The sequence below is a fragment of the Rattus norvegicus genome, chromosome 14 (genome assembly GCF_036323735.1).
Source record: "Rattus norvegicus strain BN/NHsdMcwi chromosome 14, GRCr8, whole genome shotgun sequence".
Classification (NCBI taxonomy): domain Eukaryota; kingdom Metazoa; phylum Chordata; class Mammalia; order Rodentia; family Muridae; genus Rattus; species Rattus norvegicus.
In genome coordinates this window covers 18915198-18938107 of record NC_086032.1, presented here as the reverse complement: position 1 = coordinate 18938107, position 22910 = coordinate 18915198, and the positions used below count along the sequence as shown (strand labels likewise).

General features: G+C 41.7%; 1 protein-coding gene across 1 annotated transcript in view; it reads right to left on the bottom strand.

The window, feature by feature from the left end:
* Gc (GC, vitamin D binding protein) overlaps positions 1–21853 on the bottom strand; it is a 35416-nt gene extending 13563 nt beyond the window's left edge. The window contains exons 1-8 of the mRNA NM_012564.3: positions 21747–21853; positions 11065–11134; positions 9936–10068; positions 7798–8009; positions 5465–5597; positions 4961–5055; positions 1782–1911; positions 467–669 (exon numbers count right to left, since the gene is read on the bottom strand). Of these exons, the coding sequence (NP_036696.2) occupies positions 467–669; positions 1782–1911; positions 4961–5055; positions 5465–5597; positions 7798–8009; positions 9936–10068; positions 11065–11134; positions 21747–21804 (1034 nt within the window). The 5' untranslated portion in view covers positions 21805–21853. The remainder of the gene's footprint in view (positions 1–466; positions 670–1781; positions 1912–4960; positions 5056–5464; positions 5598–7797; positions 8010–9935; positions 10069–11064; positions 11135–21746) is intronic.
* Between the last annotated feature and the right edge of the window lie 1057 nt (positions 21854–22910).

The window sequence follows — 22910 nt, the reverse complement described above, 5'->3', positions numbered from 1 at the left end:
CTTTCTCTGATTCCTTCAACGGGGGTCCTATTCTCAGTTCAGTGGTTTGCTGCTGGCATGGGTTTTCTGTGTAGCCCTGGCTGTCCCAGCACTTACTCTGTAGACCAGGCTGGCTTTGAACTTACAGAAATCTGCCTGTTTCTACCTCGCAAGTGCTGGGATTAAAAGTGTGACTCACCAATTCACAGCTTTAGGTGCCCTTCTTAATGGCCATCTCTGCATTAAGTAAGGCAGTGTAGTACTTCTCAACTCAGCTAAGAAAAAAACCTAAGTCGGAAAGGCTTCTTCCAACATATGCTAATCTCCAAAGGTAGACTTAGGAACCACGAGCTTCTTCTTCTCTATCCAAGTTTAAAGACTGGAGTCATTTCCAGTTAACAAATACTTAAACTGATCCCCTATAGTGACCCTTATAGTGGCCTTCATTCTGGCGTAGCAGAAACAAACCACACACCACTCTACTTACTGGTCCATGGCTTGTGTGGCACTCTGACCACAGAGGTCTTTGCTGGTTGGCAGCTTGATGGCTGGCAATTGAAGTGGTTCAGCAGTTGGCATGAAGTAGCTACACATAAAAATGCCCATGGGTGTTGTTTCGTAACAGCACTCTTCAAACTTTGAATTCTTTTTGGATAAGTTTCCACAGATTTTTAATGTGTGTTCAGGCAGCTACAAAGAGAGCGGTGGGCCTGCGCAGTTAGTATTCTTGTTAGCCTTACTAAAAATAAAACTAGGGCTTTTAAGCTCTGGTGTAATATTTATAAATGTCAGCTCTTAGGAAACACATTTACACAGTATTTGGGAAGGGAGTATGTTAATATGTGACAGTTGATCACATAAAGTCTATTTCCTAAGTGTGTGTGTGTGTGTGTGTGTGTGTGTGTGTGTGTGTGTGTGTGTGTGTATGTGTGTGTTTGGTGTTCATGATAATTCCATATCAAAACCAGTACTTTCTGTTAATATAAAACAAACAGAATCGTTTGATTTTAAAATAATTAGGATAAAGAGAATACTTAACTTTAATGCTATAAAGTATGACATTGATTAAATATTGAAAAACCAACAATAATTGAAGATAAAATATGCTCCTCAGGCAATGTGATGCATACAAGTGACAGTGCAGTGGCCTCCTGTTGGATGCCATATATCATTAGAGCAAGGCGTTTGGGTATGAAAACATGTATTTGCAATGGAAAAAGATACACAGCCTAATGGATCTATGCTAATGTCAGCAAGACCTTGGAGAATGATCTTCATCTAATATAATTATCTGAATCTGTATCCACTTGAGAAAATTATGCAAACTGAGAAAGCAGAAAAAAACCATCAAATTTTAATTTGTTTACAAATTTTAAATACAATATGTTTTGTGTACTAAACAAAGTGTAATAAGAATATTACCAGGCTTGGCTAGCGTCGGTACTAATAAGACTTTATGCTATAAATGAATTTTTAAATTGTGTTCAATTTAAATATAGTACTGAAAACTGTAATTAAATGGACTGTGTGTGAGTAATGGGTACTCTGCACAGTTCAGGGCTTGGGAATCTTGTCCTTGTGTGTATGTGGATTTTTTTTTTCACTAGTTGGATGGTCCCAGATTGCCGACCACCATTAACCTGTTTCCTTGCCTGTGAGGCAGAGTGGGGAATGTACTTATTGTTTGTAATGGCGTGTGAGATGCTAGAATAATGCACAGAAAAAGCAGCTTGTAAGACTATCAGTCAGTTCACAGTCCTCAGTACGGCGTGTGGCAATGATCACCACGTGGGCCATCTTACCTCTCTGGCCATGCAGTCCTCTGAGGTAGACTTACAACATCTGGACAGGATTTCAGTAAGGTCTTCAGCGAGTGGCAGAACATCCTCCAGGTTAGCAGTTGGTACTTTTTGGGCTAGTTTTATGAGATGGCTGGAAGTTAAAAATGAATTTGTTAGCTAACTCAACTTCTTAGTGTTCTAGTTTTTACCATAGACATACTGCTGAGAGGGATAATGTAGAATTCGGCATCACCAGAGGGATGGAATGCCCCTGCCATAAAATAAAGTTATAATATTATGAATTAAACCATCCCCAGTGAAGATTTTCAAATATTCAGCATTGAGACTTAGCTTCTCTTCTGGACTAAAAGCAGTTTACAATGTCAGTGTTATGTTAGCGTGGCATCTCGTTGTTGTTTGAGATGTTTTAGAAAATCCCTTTTAATTCAGCAGTTTTGCCACTGAGCTATAGAAATGTTTTGTCTATTCTAAACACTACCTCCATATTAGATATAGTTTGCCACTGACTTTTTTTTAGTTGCCTCTTTCCTTGTTGACTATATCTTTTGGTTAGTAGTTTAAAATTTGATATAGTTATTTTTGATCTTACCCTTCTTCTGTTTGTGCATCAGATCTAAGGGGTCATTGTCAAAGCCAGGGCCTGAAGAGTCCCCCCTGGTTTCTTCTGAGTCTTATAGTTCTAGATATTATGTTTAGGCTTTTAGTATATTTTAATGGTGTAGGTAAGGGTTCAGTTTCAGTCCTCTGCATGTGGATATCTGGTTTCTTAACACTGTTTGCTGGAGAAATTACCTTTGCTCTGTTGTATAATTATTTTAGCAAATGTACTAGTTCAGTCCATGGCCTTTTATTCTGTTCAGGGGTCTGTACATAACTTTCTATGTCAGTATCACAGTAGCCTGATTATTGTTGCTTGGTCCTTGTTTCAATCTTCACCCCCAGCCCCACTTTTTAGAGTGTTTTGTCTATCTGGATTCCTTTGAGGTCCTTAGGATAGCTTATGAATTTCTAGGCAATGGTAAACTTTAGAATTTGAATGTCTTCTAAATGGCCATGTGTTTTCTGTTTGAACTCAGGTGACTGTGCTGGAAGGTGGCGGAATCCTTGAGAGATGAACCTTCCTGGGAAGTCTTTAGGTCTTTTGGAGTTGATTTTCAAAGGACATAATAGAACCTCCTCCACTTTTTCTTGAGGTGACAGTTTATACTACCTTATGCTGCCATCTGCCATGCCATCAGAGGCCAAAACAATGGGGTCAGCTTGCTATAGACTGAAACCATAAAAGCTGTAGAGTAAAATAAACCTATTTTTGTATTTACTTACTTACATATTTGTTACAGTAATGGATAGCTAAGTAACAAAAACCTTTTCCTTAAAAACGTGTCATTTAAGCCTGCTTAGCTACTAAGCAGAACCTGCTTCAGGGCACCGGAAAGATAGAAAGAAGAACAATATTAACCAACCAGAATCCCCCAAAGCTCCCGGGGACTAAGCCACCAACCAAAGAGTACACATGGAGGGACCCATGGCTCCAGCTGCACATGTAGCAGAGAATGATCTTGTCCGGCATCTCTGGGAAGGGAGCCCCTTGGTCCTATAGTGGCTCAATGATTCAGGATGGGGAATGCTAGGGCACTGAGGCAGGAGTGTGTGCACATGGGGAGGGAGATAATTTTGTTTGTGGAGGGGAAACTGGGAAGGGAGATAACATTTGAAAGGTCAATAAATAAAATAATCAATACAAAATGAAAATAAGAGCCATTATGCCTTTAAGAGATTAGGTCGACTCTGTAGATGCTTTAAATATTGCAACATTTTATTTCGCTAAATTCTTTTAATGTTGACTAATTTACTTTTTGAGACAGTGTCTTACTATGTAACCCAGACTAGCCTGGAACTCACTATGTAGCCTACTATGTGACTACCGTTTTGCTGCAGCCTTCTAGGTGCTAGTATTGCTTAGCTAGTATTGCTGTGTAATAGTTTTAAGTCTTCAAACAGTAAGCATGGAGTGTCTTTCCATTTATTGTATTATCTTGGATTTCTTTGAGCAATGTATTATACTTTTCATTGAGCCTACTTTTTCAGTACAATTTTGAAGCACTGATATATTTTACGTTTATATGCTATAGTTGAGATAGTTTCTATTCTAGGAATTGTAGGGAGTAGTTCTGATGTGTTGATTGGGAATCTGCGTGTGAACACTGTAGGTACAGTTCCACAATTGGTTCTTAAGCGATCAATAAAGATGATAGCTGCCAATGGCTTGGCAGAAGAGGCAGGACTTCCAGGTTCCCATGGGCCAGCTAGTAGAAGAGAGATTCACCACATTTTGGAGGGATAGAGAGCCACCAGCCATGTGAGATCTCGAGTGGAGTGGCCATTGGCTGCTTCCCCATTTGGGCTTGGGGTAGCAGGCAGGAGAGTAGAAGCGCAACTAAGCTGAGGGCAGATTTAGGGTACTGAACAAGGAGAAGGTAACTGGGCAACTAAGTTGAGGACTGATTTGGAGGTATTGAGCTAGGACTAAAGGACTAAAGTAACTAAACCGAGGGAAGATTTAAGAGGTGTTAAGTTGGGAGTGAAGAGAAGGGCACACTAGCAAAGGGAGGCTTAGAAGAGCCAGGGCATAGAGCTATTAATATATCAATAATAGGTTAGTGTGTGTGTGTGTGTGTGTGTGTGTGTGTGTGTGTGTGTGTGTGTGCGCGCGCGCATGCATGCGTGTGTGCGCCCTTTTCATGTGTGGATCCAAGTGAACCTGGGCGGGGGCTAGTAACACATCTGCCCCGAGCTTAAAGCAGGGTATTAGAAACTACACGCTACAAGGAACGTTTAGGGAATCTCTAGATTTTCCTTATCAAAACAGAGCAGCAATATTTTGAAACTTAATCTTTGTTCATACAAAAAGCTAATTCCTCGGAGTAAATTCCTAGACACGAATGCAAATATAGCCCATGGTTAATTATGCAATATGTATGATGTATTTGAATATTTATGATACATGCGAAAAATACTTTTGCGTAAAAGAAAAATGAAGCCAAGACTAGAGAAAGTGTCCAAGTGGTTGTGTGGTTCATTAGTAGACTATTCTATGGCTTCTTTCACAGGCACAGTGGGAATACACAGTAGAGTGAAGGAACAAACATTTAACCATGAAGATGGTATGGAGTCTTTACCTCATCCTTGATTTTTCCTTTCCATATGCAGCATATTGTGAGCAGACTCTGTTTGACATAGTGGTGAGAAGTGATAACTGTTTCATCTGGAGTCTCTAGAAAATAAAAGGGAGAATTATGTTACATAATCAAATTCAGTGCAATAGAATGTACATAAACAGCTGAAAGGGGTGCTCTAGCTGCTGAACATTTTAGTTTTTTTTTTTTTTTCTTTTTTTCCGGAGCTAAGGACCGAACCCAGGGCCTTGCGCTTGCTAGGCAAACGCTCTACCACTGAGCTAAATCCTCAACCCACTGCTGGACATTTTAAAATCAATATTGTGCTTATGTCTAGCCACTGTAATTTATTGCTTTCTCCTTAAGGGCACAGCTCTTTTCCAACCAACAAAATGCAATGAAGGTATTTTGGAAAGGTTTGCTAATTACAAAATACCAATTCCCTTTATTCAAAAGAAATGACATTTTAGGATGGCAAAAATAATATATAGCTGTAATAAAGCCTACCTCCTTCAAAAAGCACACAGTTGGTTTTGCAGAAGTACAGCAGGAGCCAACCATAGAGAGATAACTCTTGGTGTAACCAACTAAAAGTGGCAGAGGAGCTTGTCCGTAATTGCTGGAATATTCGAATAGAAACCTGGGAGAGAAAAACCCAACTTTTGTCAGTATTTTTATAAAGAAAGCATGCATGTTACATCTGTCAGGGAAACATGCCCCAGGGATCTGCCTGCTCTTGCCCTATCTCAACTGGGGGTTCTGGGGATCTGAACCCAGGTCCTTGTGCTTACACAGAAAGCATTTTGCCCATAGAATGGTTACCTCAGCTCATTAGGCCATGAAGTCATATGAATTTAAAGAAAGAATAACAATACTGGCAACTACACAATAATATATTTATTTGGAAAAATGGCTTCTTTAATTCCCATGTCCATTTCAACCATCTGTGTTTCTTTTCTCTTTTTTTCTTCCTTTTTTAAAATAGTCTTGCTCAGAGAATCACCAATATTGGCTGCTTAGTGGGCTTCTTGATGACACATGACAGTCAGTATAGTTAGGGGGCTTACTCTGATTTTCTCTTTTAAATCTACTTTCCTAGATCGTTCCCATGTACAGTCAACCTACATGACGAGAGTAGCCATTTTGTTTTTCAACAACACACATTCCTGAGGCTCTACAAGATGTGCTGAGAGCTGGAGAGATGGTTCAATGGTTAAGAGTGCTTCCTTTGGCCCATACATATATAGCCACCCAATTAGATAAGATGGATGAAGCAAAGAAGTACAGGCTGACAGGAACCAGATGTAGATCTCTCCAGAGAGACACAGCCAGAATACAGCAAATACAGAGTCGAATGCCAGCAGCAAACCACTGAACTGAGAACGGGACCCCCATTGAAGGAGTCTTAGAAAGGACTGAAAGAGCTTGAAGGGGCTTGAGACCCCATATGAACAACAATGCCAACCAACCAGAGCTTCCAGGACTAAGCCACTATCCAAAGACTATACATGGACTGACCCTGGGCTCCAACCTCATAGGTAGCAATGAATATCCTAGTAAGAGCACCAGTGGAAGGGGAAGCCCTTGGTCCTGCCAAGACTGAACCCCTAGTGAACGTGATTGTTGAGGGGGAGGGTGGTAATGGGGGGAGGATGGGGAGGGGAACACCACACAGAAGGGGAGGGGGAAGGGGAGAGGTTAGGGGGATGTTGGCCGTGAAACCAGGAAGGGGAATAACAATCGAAATGTAAATAAGAAATACTCAAGTTAATAAAGATGGAAAAAAAAAAGAGTGCTTCCTGATTTTCCAGACCTGAGTTCAGTTCCAACCAACCAAGTCAGATGGCTCACCTGTTACCCCAGCTTCAGGGGATGTGATGGCCTCTGCGGGCACCAGTAAACACATAAATATTAGGTGATTTTTAAAAAAAATGATAATAATATATTTGAAAATTTGAGTAAACTGTCTGAAAGGTAAAATGGGCATACTAACCAATATTTATGAAATTGTGAATAGATTTAATTTTATTGCCCTGTATCTTTGCATATAGATAGTTTTAATCACCTTGAGAGTAGCCTTTCCCCCTATTTTTTTTCCTTATTTGTTTTGTTTTGTCTTTTAAGAGAAAGTTTCAGCACATAGCTTTGGCTGGCCTGAAACTGGCAGCAATCCCCCTGCCTCGGCCTCCGGTGTTCTTCATGAGGTACTGCAGATGTCTACGATCATGCCCGACTTCATTTCTATCATTTTATAACCTTCCGATTTGAATGTAATCAGCGTGTAACATGGTTTTTCATAGAGATTAGGCAATAAACAGGTCCACATTGCATATTAGTTTGGTAATATGTGTCATGTTCACAGCTACTTCTGACGATGTGTAGAGGTGGTTGGGGACATTTATTTCTGCATTTAGAAATGTGCACAGTAGTAAAATTGCTTCCTCCATCTTCATGATGCAAGGATTAGTGGCATAAGGGGACTCACCATAGGTACTGCCAGATGTTGGAAAGAAAGTCCTATGGAAAGAGATACTATTGATAGTGGGCGGGGTTTGGGAAAGTGGGTGGGTACGTATCCCACTATGTTTTATTTCTGTCTTGCATCTTTGCATATAGATATTACTTTTTCTTTATCATGAGTTATCTTTCCTTATTTGTCTGTCTTTCCTTCCCTTTCATTCTCCCACCACCACCCTCGTCTCTCTTGCTGTTTTTGAAAGTCTCATGCGGTCTGACCACTGCAGCACTCGCAACGATCGCCCTGCCTCTGCTTCCCCAGCACTAGGCATCTGAGTTGGTGCAGAAGAGCTGTAGTTTGACTTCTTAGAAAGACCACTTACTGATCGGCAAATCCCTTTGGATCCTTCCTGAACGCCTCACAGATCTCATCATTCGTCGGCTCCACATAGGCGGGAAATTCCTGTGGCTGGTGACTGAGGGCAGCCATGCAGAGTTTCCGCTCTAGCCCCTCCTTCGTGCAACACTCGGAAGTCCCGGGGTGAACGGGAAAGGGGGCGTCACTTTCACAGGACTTAATAGACAGCTCTGAAGTCTGGACGAGAGAAAGGGAAACAAAAAGAAAAAGCGGGAACACAGTCAGTGCGAATGCCTGTTCAGTATAACATCTACTTTCCAATTTCAATATTTTCATTAGTAGTCAAGCTTCCACACTGTGGCTTACGAGCATGGAAAGTTGAATAATTTTGGTCCTCAGCAAGTATACAGTCTCCTTTGTGTTAAACAATGACACTCTCCAGACTAGACCATGGAACGACTTTCATAAATAAATAGACTGTACTTATTGGGTTGTAGCCATTTGGCCTTTCTCGCATAGTCTGGTATTTCTCAGTGAAGGGATTTTTAGCATCTCTGAGGTGAGGAACACTTGGAGACATTCTGGTAGTGGCTCTCATCTAATTTCCTACCCCCCTTTTTCTTGCAGTTAGACCACAATCAAGGATAACTTCCCATGGCCTCCTCTCCTCCCTTTACTAAATGAGCATCCTCTTCACATCGCTGGCTTTAGCTTCCTGTAAGTTCCTGGGTTTTCCTGTTTTCAAATATCCCAAGATGACATGGTGTGCAGTGAGTTTGAAATGATGAGCACCGATGAACTTGGCAGGGAAAGAAATGATGTAAAAGAGAGGCTGAAGGGGGCACACATGCCAGTCATTGGGTAAGGGTAGTCACCATACAGAATCTATTGTAATAATGGTGTGGAACGGACACTGATTGTTCTGTGGAGGCCTTTAAACCAGGTCCACCTATTTGTACCTAGGCCAATGACCTCATTAGTAAAGGTTTGTCTCCTTAGCTCTGCCTTCATCAGTTACTGTCTGTACACTGAATTTTAATCTTCTTCCTTCAGGATTTCAATTTCTAAGTAAATGCTATAGGAGAGAAAACACAGGCAAATGTACAAGCATGTACCTGATATATGGGTTTTCTTTATACCCCGACATGCATACTGACTACATAGCACATGTTAAAGTTATTTTAAGAGGTTTATGAGTTTGTATTTATGAGGTTCAAATTTAAAGTGATCTAAAAGTTTATTTGTTTATACATTCTCTCATATCATGACCACAGTTTCTCCCTCCCTGCCTCCTCCCCTTTCTCCCCCAATCTACTCTTCCTTTCCCTTCAGATAAAAAGCAAGCTTTTCAGGGATATCAACCAAACATTGCATATCAGGTTATAATACGACTATGCACTTCCCTTCCTATGAAGGCTCGCTGAGGCAATCCAGTAGGAGGAAATGGGTCCCAAAAGCAGATAAAAGGGTCAGAGATATCCCCCAGTCCCACTGTTACAATCCCCACAAGAAGACCACGATACACAACCATAATATACACTGAGCACTTTGCTCAGTCCCATGCAGGGTCGCCAATTTTCAGTTGTCTCTGTGAGACCCTATGAGCCCAAGTCAGTTGATTCTGTGAGTTTCTTGTGGTGTCCTTGACCCCTCTGGCTCCTATAATCCTTCCTTTCCCTCTTCTGCTGGCTTCCCCCAAGCTCTGCCTAATGGTTTGGCTGTGGTCTTTGCATCAGTTTCCGTCAGCTGCTGGGTAGAGCCTCTCTGATGACAATTGTATTAGGCACCAATCTTTGGGTACGACTCTAAAAGTTTTTAAGAGTCCAACCTGGATTTAAATCTGACACACGGTCCTCATTATCAGCATTTATTTAGTCATTCAGTTACCTTATCCAGTCAGTTTTCTTTTGGAACTTGTAGTGACACTGAATAAAAGGAACTCAGTAATAAGATAAATGTGGGCACTAAAAATAATAGTCTTTAATTTTCCTTCTAACTGGGAGTAGGTGACTTGGTATCTAGAGTGTCCTGAAAATGTGACATAAAGGCCTATGGCTAGTCCTTTCCCTGATCCACAATAGAGACAGATAGACAGACAGACAGACAGGCGCGCACACACACACACACACACACACACACACACACACACACACACACACTTACCCTGGTGTCATAGCAGTTGGGATCTGCTCCCTCAGCACAGCATTCCTCAGTTAAGGAGACAACTTCCTTCACAAGCTGACTGACCTGTTCAAAGGTGCTACTGGGAAACTTCCTGCTGTATAGGATTAGTGATCTGAGGGAGAGAAAAGCGATCATGTTAATTGAGGGGTTTTTTTTTGTTTTTTGTTTTGTTTTTGTTTTGTTTTGTTTTGTTTTGTTTTGTTTTGTTTTTTTGGCATTTTTGACTCACGCCAAAATAGGATATCTATTCCACTTTTAAATAAAATATTTTATGCATTAACTTTTTCTATTTGTCTAAAGGTGAGAATATGAAGTTGTATGTAGAGCATTTGTTTGTTCTATGAAAAACTATCTTGTGTACAGTCGTGGTGGTTTGAAAAAATGCTGCCCCTCTCCCCATAAGCCCCAAGGGAGTAGCACTATTAGGAAGTGTGGCCTCGTTGGAGTGGGCGTGACTTTGGTGGAGGAGATGTGTCACTAGGGGGTAGCCTCTGAGGTCTCTGAAGCTCAAGCCAGTTCACTTCCTGCTCCCTGCCGATCTTGATGTAGAGCTCTCAGCTTCTTTGTCAGTCCCATGTCTGCCTGGATGCTGCCATGCTTCCTGCCATGATGATAATGGACTAAACCTCAGAATGTGAAAGCCAGAACCAATTAAATGTTTTCCTTTATACAAGTTGCTGTGATCATGGTCTTTCTTTACAGCGATAGAAACCCCTAACTAAGACAACAGTAAAAAAACTGGATTTGTAGTTCCTATCAAAATAGCCTGGAGTCTGTTTTGAACTTCCCCACAAAAAGCATATTCTGTAGGTCACTGCTGGTATGTTCCAGAGTCCTAAAACGGACAGTTCTAATTTATCTCAGAAACCCGTATGTATGCTTCACTACAAACTCATTCCTTAGATTTACCAGTGACGGTTTCTCAGACCACAGTAACCACAGGTCAGCTGACCTCTACCTGCTTGACCTGTTGGTCCACAGTGGCCAACAGTCTTCCCTCATCTTGGTGCCCATTTCAGTCTTCTAGATAGCATGGCAGTTAGCTTGTGCACACATGACTTGTCTAAGGTCATGTCCCCAAGAGAACTTTACAGATATGGCAACTCACAGAGATCTGAAGTCATCTTTCCCCAGCGTGGAGAGTTCCTGGCAAACTTTATCCTTCTCATAATCTCGGCCTAGAAAGCAGATATAAAAAGTAACCATCTTTTTTCTTCAAATAAATATTATATTATATAAAATATATTATATATGTTATATACATATATGTAATACACTTATATAATATTGCTCTTCAACATGACCTGTAGTAAAGGCTTTTCTTAATACCTGTGCAGTTTTCATTTGCAGTTATCTTTTCATCTATCTCCTCATAATAAGCCTCAATTTTGTGATTTTTTTTCTATTAACTTCTACTGTGTAGCAAGCACAAAAGGTAGACCGAAGTGACACTCAGCATGAAAGTGAAATGCTACACGTCAGTGAGTCAGGACTACCCACACGAAAACCATTCTCTCTGGCCTTCTGTATAGAGTGCTGCAGGGGGTTGCTCCTCTGTCCCTCCTTCCCAGTCTTCCTTCTCTCTCTCCCTCCCCTCTTCCTTTCCTTTTCTTTCTTCTCTCCTTCCCTTTTGTTGTCTGTTTCGTCTAAGCCTTCAACAAGCCAAATGACAAAGGTAAGAAAGAAGCCTCTGGACTCCCAGATGAGTCTCTAGTTATATTAAGGCTGAACTTGGAAGAAGACAGTAATTCGGAAAGCTGCAGTCGGGCTCTGTCACCACCCCAGACTCCTAAGGAATTCAGCTAGGGAAATGGCTGTACTTCCTTGCTCTTCAAGAGTAGTGAGGGCATCTTCATAATCATAGTCCTTCTTAGCTTTCCTTTAGGGTCTGGGATTCTGACTTTAGAAATCACCTGGGCAGTTTTAGTTCAAAAGCCGAATGAACAAAGAAGATAGTTGTGGTTAGAAAGCAGTGGCCTGCAGATCTGATACCAACCATTAAGAGAGCAAGGTAACCTGGAGACATCTTTTATACCCCAGCTCCCAGAGCAGCAACAAGAATGACAAATCCACAGGGATTTCTGGAAGGCAGGGGGCAGGCAACCCTGAAACGCCTCTGGGCAGAGTGAGAGGATTTGAATGGTCAGTTCCAGTGGGAGTTGTTAGATGCCGGCAGGTTTGAAACATTTCTAGGGATGATTGGAAAGTGTTTAAAAAGGAAATAAAAGCCAGGCAAGGAGTAAGGATCCTTAATCCTAGCACTCAGGATAGAAGCAAGTAGACCCCTGTGAGTTCAGGGACAGCCTGGTCCACGTAGAGTTCCAGTCTAGTTGGGAGTAATAGTGAAATCCTGTCTTAAAGAAAAGAAAAGAAAAGAAAAGAAAGGGAAGGGAAGGGAAAGGAAGGGAAGGGAAGGGAAGGGAAAGGAAAGGAAAAGAAAGGAAAGGAAAGGAAAAGGGAGGAGGAGGAGGAAGAGGGGGAGGAGGAAGGAGAAGGAGAAAGAGAAGAGGAGCAGGAGCAGGAGGGAAAGGAGGAGGAGCAGGAGGAAGAGGAGGAGAAGGAGGAGGAGCAGGAGGAAGAGGAGGAGGAGGAAGAAGAGGAGAAGGAGGAGGAGCAGGAGGAAGAGGAGGAGGAAGAGGAGGAGGAAGAGGAGGAGGAAGAGGAGGAGGAGGAAACAAGCAAACAAAAGTAAAAGAACATGTTGGCTCAAAGCATCTCTGCAAACAGTTGGGTTCTCTGCTGCTGACTCTCCAGTTAAGGTCTTCCTGTGTCAGTCTAGAAGTAGCTTAGGTAGTGGAGGAGAGAGAAAGGCAACCTGAGACAAAAGGAGCAAGAGATTCATTTTCCTATCACTGGCCTGACTGGGGAAGCAGCTTCAACATCAGTGAACTTCTGGCCTGAGTTCAAATGCAAGTCGATGTCCCTGTAATGCCATTGATTTTCTGGGTTCAGAAGGACAGGAGGACATGTTTGGTTTTTAAGAGTGAAGAGAGGCATGTGAGACCTGGTCTAAAGGCTACCAGAACGACAGGAAAAGTCACATTCATGAGGCACAGTTTTTTCCTGTGTTTAAAAATGAGCTTCTCTCTGACTATAAGGTTCTCTATACACATGTTCCACATGTCTGAAGGCCTGTCTGTGTGTCCTTCTGTGACTTATCACTTATAAATTTAAGTCCAGGAAATTCCTCAGCACTCTGGAGACTTTGAACAGTTGTTAAGCATAGAAATGGTCTGGCCTCTGTTCTAAGAAGCCTTGAGTGATCTAGCTACTTTGTTTAAAGTATGAGGGACGTCATCTTAGAGGTGATCAGAAGACCATTCTCTCTTCAAGGTGGCCTCCCCTCTAAAACAGTCAATGTTCTGGTTAGACTGGAGGTGCTTGGGAAGACATGTTTGTGTTTGTGTTTGTGTGCGTGTGTGTGTGCGTGGGTGCGTGCGTGCGTTTGTGTGTGTGTATGTGTGTGTGTGTGTGTGTGTGTGTGTGTGTGTGTGTGTGTGTTTGTTTCAACCAATTGAAAAGACACTGATGCTGGATGGATGGATATAAATTTGGGGAGTTTATCTGTGTGCGTGTTTTAAATTATTTTTAATATTAATAAAATGTTAATGAAAATAACCTGTATAAACTGTTGCACTGTATTTTCCAGATGGACAATAATAAATAGATCCATGGAGTAAGAAAGGTCAGAGGTGAGAGATGTTAAAACCTTCTTCTTTTAGACAGGCAGGATCTTTCTACATAGCCCAGACTGGCTTCAACTCCATATTCTTTCTGCCTATCAAGCTGTTTTATAATGAGTGACAAAGTCACATGCTATCAACATTTCTATAAGATACATAAGAGCCCATAGGTTTCTGTTTGATGTTAAATCCTGGAAACAAGAACAAGGGGGTGGGAAGGTAAAGTCAGTGGTCAGTGAAATTCAGCAGGCCCCAGCAGGCAAACTCCGCTCTGGCTGAGGACCTGCACATCAGTCCACTGTCTGAAAGCTGGATGTTGTGACACGTCAGAAAGGTTCAAACAAGGGAGACCATGTCAGTTGGTCATCAGTCGTACATAGTAGGTGGGTCTGAAAGAATACACTGCAGAACTGTCCCTGTGTGGGGAAGAGCTATTTCAGACACCACCGTTGTTTTATGTCATGGTTAAGACAAAACTCGAATGAATGGCTGGCAGTTGTGTGGTCGAGTATCTAACCAGCCGGAACACTTTATTCTAGCATGGCTCATGAATAACTGCTAGCAGGACATTTTGAAGAAAGGGGTTTGTTTAGTCGCTGCGAAAGTTGCAATGGCTTTGGATAATCACGCATATTTCAAGGTCCCATATTTAGCACAAGACTGTCCTTGTGAGCTTTATGATCTCTTCAGAGATAAGGAATTTGTCACATGGACAAATTGTAAATTTGGAAACTTTACCCAAAACCTCTAACATTGGAAAGTCACAACATAGCTCTGTTTAAGGATATTTCCTAAAAGGACACTTTTTATTTTAATGAACACCAAGTAACTGTTTTTAATATCTCCCTCTATCGAGCTATTTTTGCTTGTGCTGGTACATTTATTGTGACATCCAGTAATATACAGAGCGATTTCCATATGAAAATGGGGTACTATTGATAAATATTTTAAGAAATATTTCATTTCTAGCTTTTCAAGTTTCAGGATTCTCATTTTACTATGCAGGTAGAACTTTGTTTCACATGTTATAGGAATGCAGCAGGCATGGGAATGCTTATGTAAGTAAGTGCTGCATTATTTATGTTTTCTTTTTTATTAGATATTTTATTTAATTACTTTTCAAATGTTATCCTTTTTCCCAGTTTCTTCTCTGGAAACCCCCTATCCCATCCTCCTTCCCCCTGCATCTGTGAGGTTGCTCCCCCACACACCCACCCATTCCTGCCTCCTTGCCCTGGCATTCCCCTATACTGGGGCATTACACCTTCACAGGAACAGGCCCTCTCCTCCCATAGATGCCCGACAAGGCCGTCTTCATATGCTGCTGGAGCCTCCATGTGAACTCTTTGGTCGGTGGTTTAGTCCCTAGGAACTCTAGGGGGATCTATCTGGTTGTTTGATATTGTTGTTTTTCCTGTGGGTTGCAAACCCCTTCAGCTCTACTCGTCCAGTAGTTTTTGAGCAAAGCATATAGTTGGTTGCGCACATGTGTCTTGTATCTCATAGGAATTGTATTAGTTAGGGAGCAGACGGCCGAGAGAAACGTGGGAAATGAGACTGTGAGAGAATTGAAGTCATTTTGGAATGGTCTTTGCTGGAGTGTTTAGCCTTGGGCAGGAAAGAACGAGAAAATGAAGTCTCAAAAGGCGGCACTGGAAAGTGTAATAGAGTATCTATAATAGATTATATACAAAGCATATAGAAATAGTCTGCAGAGGAAGGCATTACCGTGACCTTTCATATGTATGGCCTTGGATGTATTTTTGATAAAATTAATCCATTAATTTATATGGGAGACAGTATCTAGTTTTGATAGTTAGATATGTTAATCCTTTTCTGTATGCACAAAACCCAGTAAATTAATACAGAAATTGGCTTGTAGTATAATTATTACAGATTGATTTCTCATACCAATAGAACCCTTTTTTCAAAATTTAGATTTGTTTTAGTATTTTGTGATTGTGATTTTGTGTGTGTGTGTGTGTGTGTGTGTGTGTGTGTGTGTATGTGTGTACATGCACGCATGCATACATGCAGGCAGGTGACCAGACGCTTCAAGGCAGTTGTGTGCTCTACCTCACAGCCAGAAGTGGGTGCTGGCGATGGAACTTGGAACCCGTGCAAGAACAACATGTGCTCTTAAACTCTGAGCCATCTCTCTAGCCTGAAAGTCATTTTTAGACTAAGCTCATTGAAAGTTAGTTAAATTTATCCCTCAAGTGAATTATAATTATCATATTTTGTCCTTTAATATACTACGGAGACTTTGGTGTGGTAACAGAAATTATTGGCATGAAGTTAGTGGCTATTGTGAAATCATGCTCACGCCAAGTGACCTCTTTGTCCTAAAGGTTTAGAAATTTCAGTAACACTTTTACCAAACATCGTGTCCAATTTAATCTACCTTGTGAAATATTCTGGTAATCTAAATCAAACTCTGGACTTTAAAAAAAACCTCTGTACTTATTTTTGGGAAATCGTATTGCTTCATGCACACTACACGCTCTTTCAACAAATCTGGGCATATCCATACATTTAGATATGTTCTGTGACACGTCCTCTCTGCCGGACATGAGCATCACACTGAATGTGAGAGGCAGTAGAGACCAAAGCAGGTCCAGCCCCTCCGTTCTGTGACATTCATTCTGATACGAAGAGCCAAGGACATTCCTACAATCTGGGCACAAAGCCTACGAAGAAAGATGCTTTGACTCTTTTGATGCTGTAATGACCTTCACGAACTTCTGATTTTGTCCCTATAGGAAAGCCATTTTGTCACACGCATTGAATGAATCTTGAATAACAGTGGCCTGAGTCAATATTTCTACAGAATGATGTCTCATGGTACTCTATTCCTGTTTTCTGTTTTTATGATACCCGGATTTGTTAACATTTAAATTTGCAGATTATCAGTTTCCAACTCAAAGATAATTAGCATTATGATTATAGCTAATGTGTGACTGTCAACAATTTGGGTAACACTGGAGTTATTTAATGCATAACATGCCCTTTAATCTCTATAGAAACATGAAAAAAAAGTGTGGTTTATCATGGCTCACCCCACTGTTAACTATACTTCTCTGTATCTGCAACATGGGTAAAACTTCATCTTTTAAAAAGATTTTGAAAAAATTGATGATGATGATGACAATGGTGATGACAATGATGATGATGATGATGTATGTGTACACGTGCACATGCATGTGTATGTATGTGTGTGTGTACATGTGCTTGTGGGTGCCCATAGATACTACCGACAGAGGATGTCAGATCCACTGGAGCCACAGTTACACGTGGTTGTGAGCTGCCTGACCTGAGTTCTGGGAGACAAACTCTGTCCCTTTACAAAAACACTGAGTATTCTTAAATGCTGACCTGTGTCTGTAACCTCTAGAATTTCACCTTTGTATGTGAGACGTTCTTAGAGAAAAGTGAGTTTGATAGTTAGTGTAACTTTTTGTTACTGTTGTTTCTATGAGTTAAGCACTTTTTAGATTTTGACACTATTCTCTTAATGATATTAAAAGATCCATCATTAAAAAACACCTCTTGGGGGTTCTAGTTATGATTATCATGCCTTTAAAAGCTCATTCTAATTTTTCATATTCAGCTTTCATTTTTTAAAAAACAAACTTACATGGTTTGGAGCAAGAAGATAGAAAGGTCAAAGTGCTGGCTGAAGTTTTCAGGGGACTCAGCAAACACAAGGGCTTGAAGTAACCTTGGGCATTTACACATGAATCTTACCAAGGAAACCAGTGCTAATTATATTTCTGTTAAGCAAACTTCCGCTTGTGTGAAAGATATTAATTGGAAAACACCATATGAAAACTTAGAGTTTTGTACACTGCATGTGTGTTTTTTACAGAGCCGATTCATTAACCATTCATTGTGAATATTTAAGAAATCATCCAATTGAGGACAGGAAAGTCCTCTACTTGTCCAACAAGGTGGCATAAGTAACATGTGGCAATGACCTTCTTTAGTTGGGTAGTCACACATGATCGGTTTAAACACTCCTGATGATTTTAATTAGCAGTATGCCTGATCCCTGAAGTCGTTATATTGAGTATAATTGACTAAAAACAGGGAAAAACATGTAAAACGAATCTGAGGCATCAAACTCATAGTAATGAGGGGTGCCAGGATGGTTATTGCAGGCTGCTGGCTCTGGGAATGGAGTTGTTGGTCCAAGGGGTTCAGTTAGATTGGAGAAATTATTCTTGAGAATTTTTGAAGAACAAAAATCGTAGTCTACTGTGTCTCAAAAGATACTTTATGTACTAAGTCCAATAGCGATAGTAGACACTTAGGAAGAATTTATTTCTTTATTACCAGTGGTTCTCAATCTTCCTAATGCTTCAACCCTTTACTATAGTTCCTCATATTGCAGTCAACCTTAGCCATAAATTTATTTTGCTGCTACTTCATAGCTGTAATTTTGCTACTACTATGAATTGTAAATATCTGATATGCAGGATATCTGTTATGTAACCCCCAAACGGGCTGCAGCTCACAGATTGAGAACCACTGCTCTAGATAAATTCCACATTAGCATTTGATTTTACTACCGCCACAGCCCTTTAATTGTAGTGCCGGAGTCCTGTGATTACAGCATGAACCATCGAACCTGGTTCTCAATTTTCCTATAATAATCAAAATTCCACTTGAGGTGGGTACTCAGATTCTGTGGCAGTATCTGAAACTTTCACTGAACACACTGTCAGTCACTAAGAACTAGAGAATCGCAGTGGGGACTAAAATCGAGTTCTCCACTTCATGTTGATAATTGTATTTGATGCATTTGTTATAACAAACACATGCTGGGGAGAAGGTGAGGTAGGGGGGTGGCAAGAAGAAAGATGAATCAGGGTGAGTGGGTGGGTTTGTGCTAATTGATGTTGGTTGGAAATCCCCACTCTAAGTAGGCATTGACCAGACACCTGAACACTGGCATAGCCATCTGGAGAATCAGTGTTCCAAGGCGACGGAGGAGTTGGTGATGAGTGTGTGGTGCATGGGGTGGGGGAGGCCACTGTGGCTGGAGCAGAGTGGATTGAAAAGGAGGTTGGAGTAGTCTGTAGATATCAGACGAAAACAGATAGAGGGGGAACCCTCATGTATTATGGTGAAAGACATCTTTATCTTCTTATATAGGTTAACCTCATGGTCTTTTAAAGGGCATGCATTTTTATTCTTAAGAACATAGGCAACTGCGACTGCATTCCTGGCATTGTGCCTTGTAGCCATGACATTGCTATCGGTCTGTGAGAGCTAATGGTTCATTTGATGAAAACAGTAGCTAGTTTTCTGGCTTGGAAGTTTGTTTGGAGTGGTTTTGTAAAGGAGAGGAAGAAGAGGAAATGTAGGTTTACCGTCTTTCTTTTTTTTTTTTTTCCAGTTTGGTGTTATACTTAATAGAAATATGGATGTAAGCCGGTTTAATAGTCTGTAGGAGTTTATTTCCTGCTGCCGATCACTCTCTTAGTAACTGCGAAGCTGTGTCGACAGTTCCTCTCACTTATTTTGCTGTGGGATGAGTACCTGGGAAGGTCAGTGCAGTTTAGTGCTGGCTCTGTTTCAGTTCTTGGGGAAGAAAATAGATCAGCCAGCAAGATCTGCCTCTGTACGTCTTGGGCCAGCTGAAGTGTCTGTTTGCCTAACATTTGGGAGATTTCTTAAGTCAGTTTCCCCTAGGGAAACTGACCTAAGAAAATGCACCTTGTTCCCGAGTGCCCTCTAACAGAAAAGGACAAGGCGCCCGAGGCAGAGCTTTGTGTGGTGATGGAGCACGTTTAGGTCTAGCTTGGAAACTAGACAGCTCCAGATTCCTGGCACTCGGGAAAGGTCAAGTATCTTTAGAAAACTGATTTAAACAGGGTTTCTTGTGGACTTATCAGAGCCTCGAAACGGTGGCCGCATTGATATAAATCGCTCATCAGTAACGAATGGCTAGTTTCTTAAATAGGCTGGGCCATGGGAACAACTTTCAAGCTATGTCTTGAGGACACAGTGATTGAAATAGTCTTTTAGGAAACCGTTAGGTCTCTGAGAAGGTCACAGACATACCGAACCACTACCACCCCACACCTCCACCCTCATCCTAACCCTCTACCCCCTCTTGTGGCTATTCTGTACTGGGAGCCAGATGCATCCTCTCAGTCTGTGCTCTGCCACTTCCAACCAGCAGGGGGCATGCTCACCTCTACCGGATCATAGCATGGCTCCCGCAGAGGCAGTTGAGTGGATGCCACACTTGATGTGGTAGAATAGGGGACTACAGATGAAGCACGTCCTGGCAAATACTTTGTAAGTGTGATTTACATGGCTCTGGGGCTCGTCTGGCCTACAGGACATGGACTATAAGACTTGAGGGAACTGCTTTGACTCTCTGTCTCTGTCTTGAGGGAACTGCTTTGACTCTGTCTCTGTCTCTGTCTCTCTGTCTCTCTGTGTCTCTTATTTGTTTCCTTTGGGACTATGGCTGCTGAGATTGTTGAAATAAAGGTGGGAGGCTGCGATTATGTCTGCAGTTTTGAGGCTGACCTGCTGAGTCAGCGCATTTCCAAACCTAGCACACGCTGGGTTTTTGGTTTGGGAGACTCAGTCTGAACTTGCTTCAGTAGCATTCTTCAAGGTTTTATGCATCCCCAGAAACTGTTACAAAGATGCTTTCAGGGCTTCCTGATGCTTGAATAATTCATTTATTCATTTGTATCTATTTTTCTAAGACTTGGTAGTCTTCACTCAGGACCTATAGCTGATTTAAGCATCTGAGGATGAATAAAAATGAATTTAGCATAACCAGAATAACAAAGTAACACATGTGAAAAATGTAAAAATGTGAATGCAGGGACAAGAGAGATGGCTCAGCAGTTAAGAGCTCTAGCTGCTCTTGAAGAAGGCATCCACAATTCTCAGCACCCACATGGCGGCTCACTGCTGTCTGTAACTCTAGTTCTAGTGAATGTGGTACTTCCTCACAGGCATACAGGCAGGCAAAACACCAATGCACGTCAAGACTGAATTTACGTGTGCCATCATTAATAAGCGATAGTTCCCAGGGAGGCATATATTACTGGTTAAATGCGCTGGTACTGTGAATATACATGGATGGTTTGGGTGAGGCTGTGAAGGAAGAGTATTAAATAAACATCGTAGCTTGACAATCAGAGTGTGTTCAGATGCCCTTATAAGTATTAAAAAATAACGCGGAGATGAAAATTATTCATAGGGAAATTTGTAAAATAGCACCCAAACTGTACAATAAAGGGTTAAACTAGGGTTTAGCGATCATCTGAAAAATCAGTGGGAGCTTCGGAACTTAAGAAGCTACACATCTCTTCTGCTAGCATGGTCGGTCGGAAGCCTCCAGACACTGGCGTTGTAATCTCACTGTAATCCCATTGTAAGGGTGATTTCCATGAGAAACCACCTTCCTCGCCTTGTTTATTGTTTTATTTCCTAGTTACTAAAATTTCCTATTTTGTGTACGAGGTAGTTTCAAAACTCTCGTTCCTTCCCAATGCTGAAGAGTAAGATCCCCAAAGGAGGACCAAAGGGATCTCTCAGCTGGCTTCTTGCACCACTGACATCCTGATGCTGCCAAGGAGGGCAAACATTTGGGAAACAGAAATGCGCAGTTGTGTATCAGAGGCTCCAGTTGCATTATGGATCTTATTTATCCAATGTGGGAGGGAGAATTGAAAGCTTATATAACCCACTTTCTTTCGGGAGTTATTTTGTTTGTTTTCACAGTCTTGAGAATCCCAGACTGGCCTTGAACTCCCTGTGCATCCAGTTCACTAGGAAACCTTGAACTCCTGATTCTTCTGCTTCTGTCTCCTGTGCTCTGAGGTTGTAGATAGGCCCAGCCACACCCACCTTTATCTTTTGTGAGCTACTCATTTGTTAGGGGCGAGAAGTGTTCCTTTCTAATGCTATGTAGCACAGCAGAGCTCAAATCAATGGTGCTTTATCCCTCCCTTTATTCTGTCTTCTAAAGCATCCTCTGCCATTTCTTCTGTTAGTTACTCCCGCTTCAAGTTGTAAAGTGGTTCTGGAAAATTAACCTAGCAACAGTTCTTAGTCAAAAGAGGAGCCTTACCTCTCTCTAGGGCATGCCCAAAGGCTAAGGCCAGCAGGAGAACCAGAACCCTCTTCATTTTGCGTCCAGGGAGTCCTGCAGCACCTCCTCTCACCCACAGGACACCGTGCAAAGGGAAGCAGCACAGTTATCCGTTGCCTTTACAAACAGTCCTAACTAGAAATTCATCAATTATTAATCTCTGCACAGAAGCAAGGGACAGTCAGATTTGTCCCCAAAGAAAGACAGTAATATCCTCATCAAGGCAAATAGATACCCCTGGGCAATGTCGAGGACAGTCTGGGAGGTTTTAATCATTAACTTTGTCACTGGGAAGAGCCAAGGCACAGAAATGCTTTCCCACTGCAGTGTTTCTACGGGGTTGGCTTAATGTACCAGCAGGGACACACTTCCCTATTCTGTAGAGAGGAAAAGACACGTCTCTTCCCTATTCTGTAGAGAGGAAAAGACACGTCTCTGCATCTTCTCTGGGTACTCCCTACCACTCCTATGGGTTGATGGAACATTTGGGGGCTACGTTTCTTCCTTTCTTTTTCCTCCTTTTCTCCCTTTCTTTCTCTCTTTAAGTCTAACACAAAAAAATTCTTCGAAAATGTCACAGATTAGATTATTTTAAGTTATGAGGAAAGAGCAAGATGCCAGTTAATTTATAGCAGTTCTCTAGATCCATGAATTTAATGTCATAAGGTAATTGTAGTGGCATCATGCCTTATATTTAGTGTACTGTCGAGTATATGTTAGAATAGCTCTTGAGATGAGAGAAATAATAAATGGAGAGCTTCAATGGCTAGCTATCAATTGTGCGTGAGCGCGCGCGCGCACACACACACACACACACACACACACAATGCAAAAATCTTAGAGTCACTGCAGATCGGTTAGACTTCCCTCTACTACGGTGTGCTTGACGTATTTTATGATAGCATAGCTTAAAAACTCACAGTGAGGGTTGGGGATTTAGCTCAGTGGTAGAGCGCTTGCCCAGCAAGCGCAAGGCCCTGGGTTCGGTCCCCAGCTCCGAAAAAAAGAAAAGGAAAAAAAACCCCACAGTGACCTTGTGGGGCACGATATCTTGCATCTCCATCTTAGAGAATGGCGGGGCTGGAGAGATGGCTCAGTGGTTAAGAGCACTGACTGCTCTTCCAGAGTTGTGAGTTCAATTCC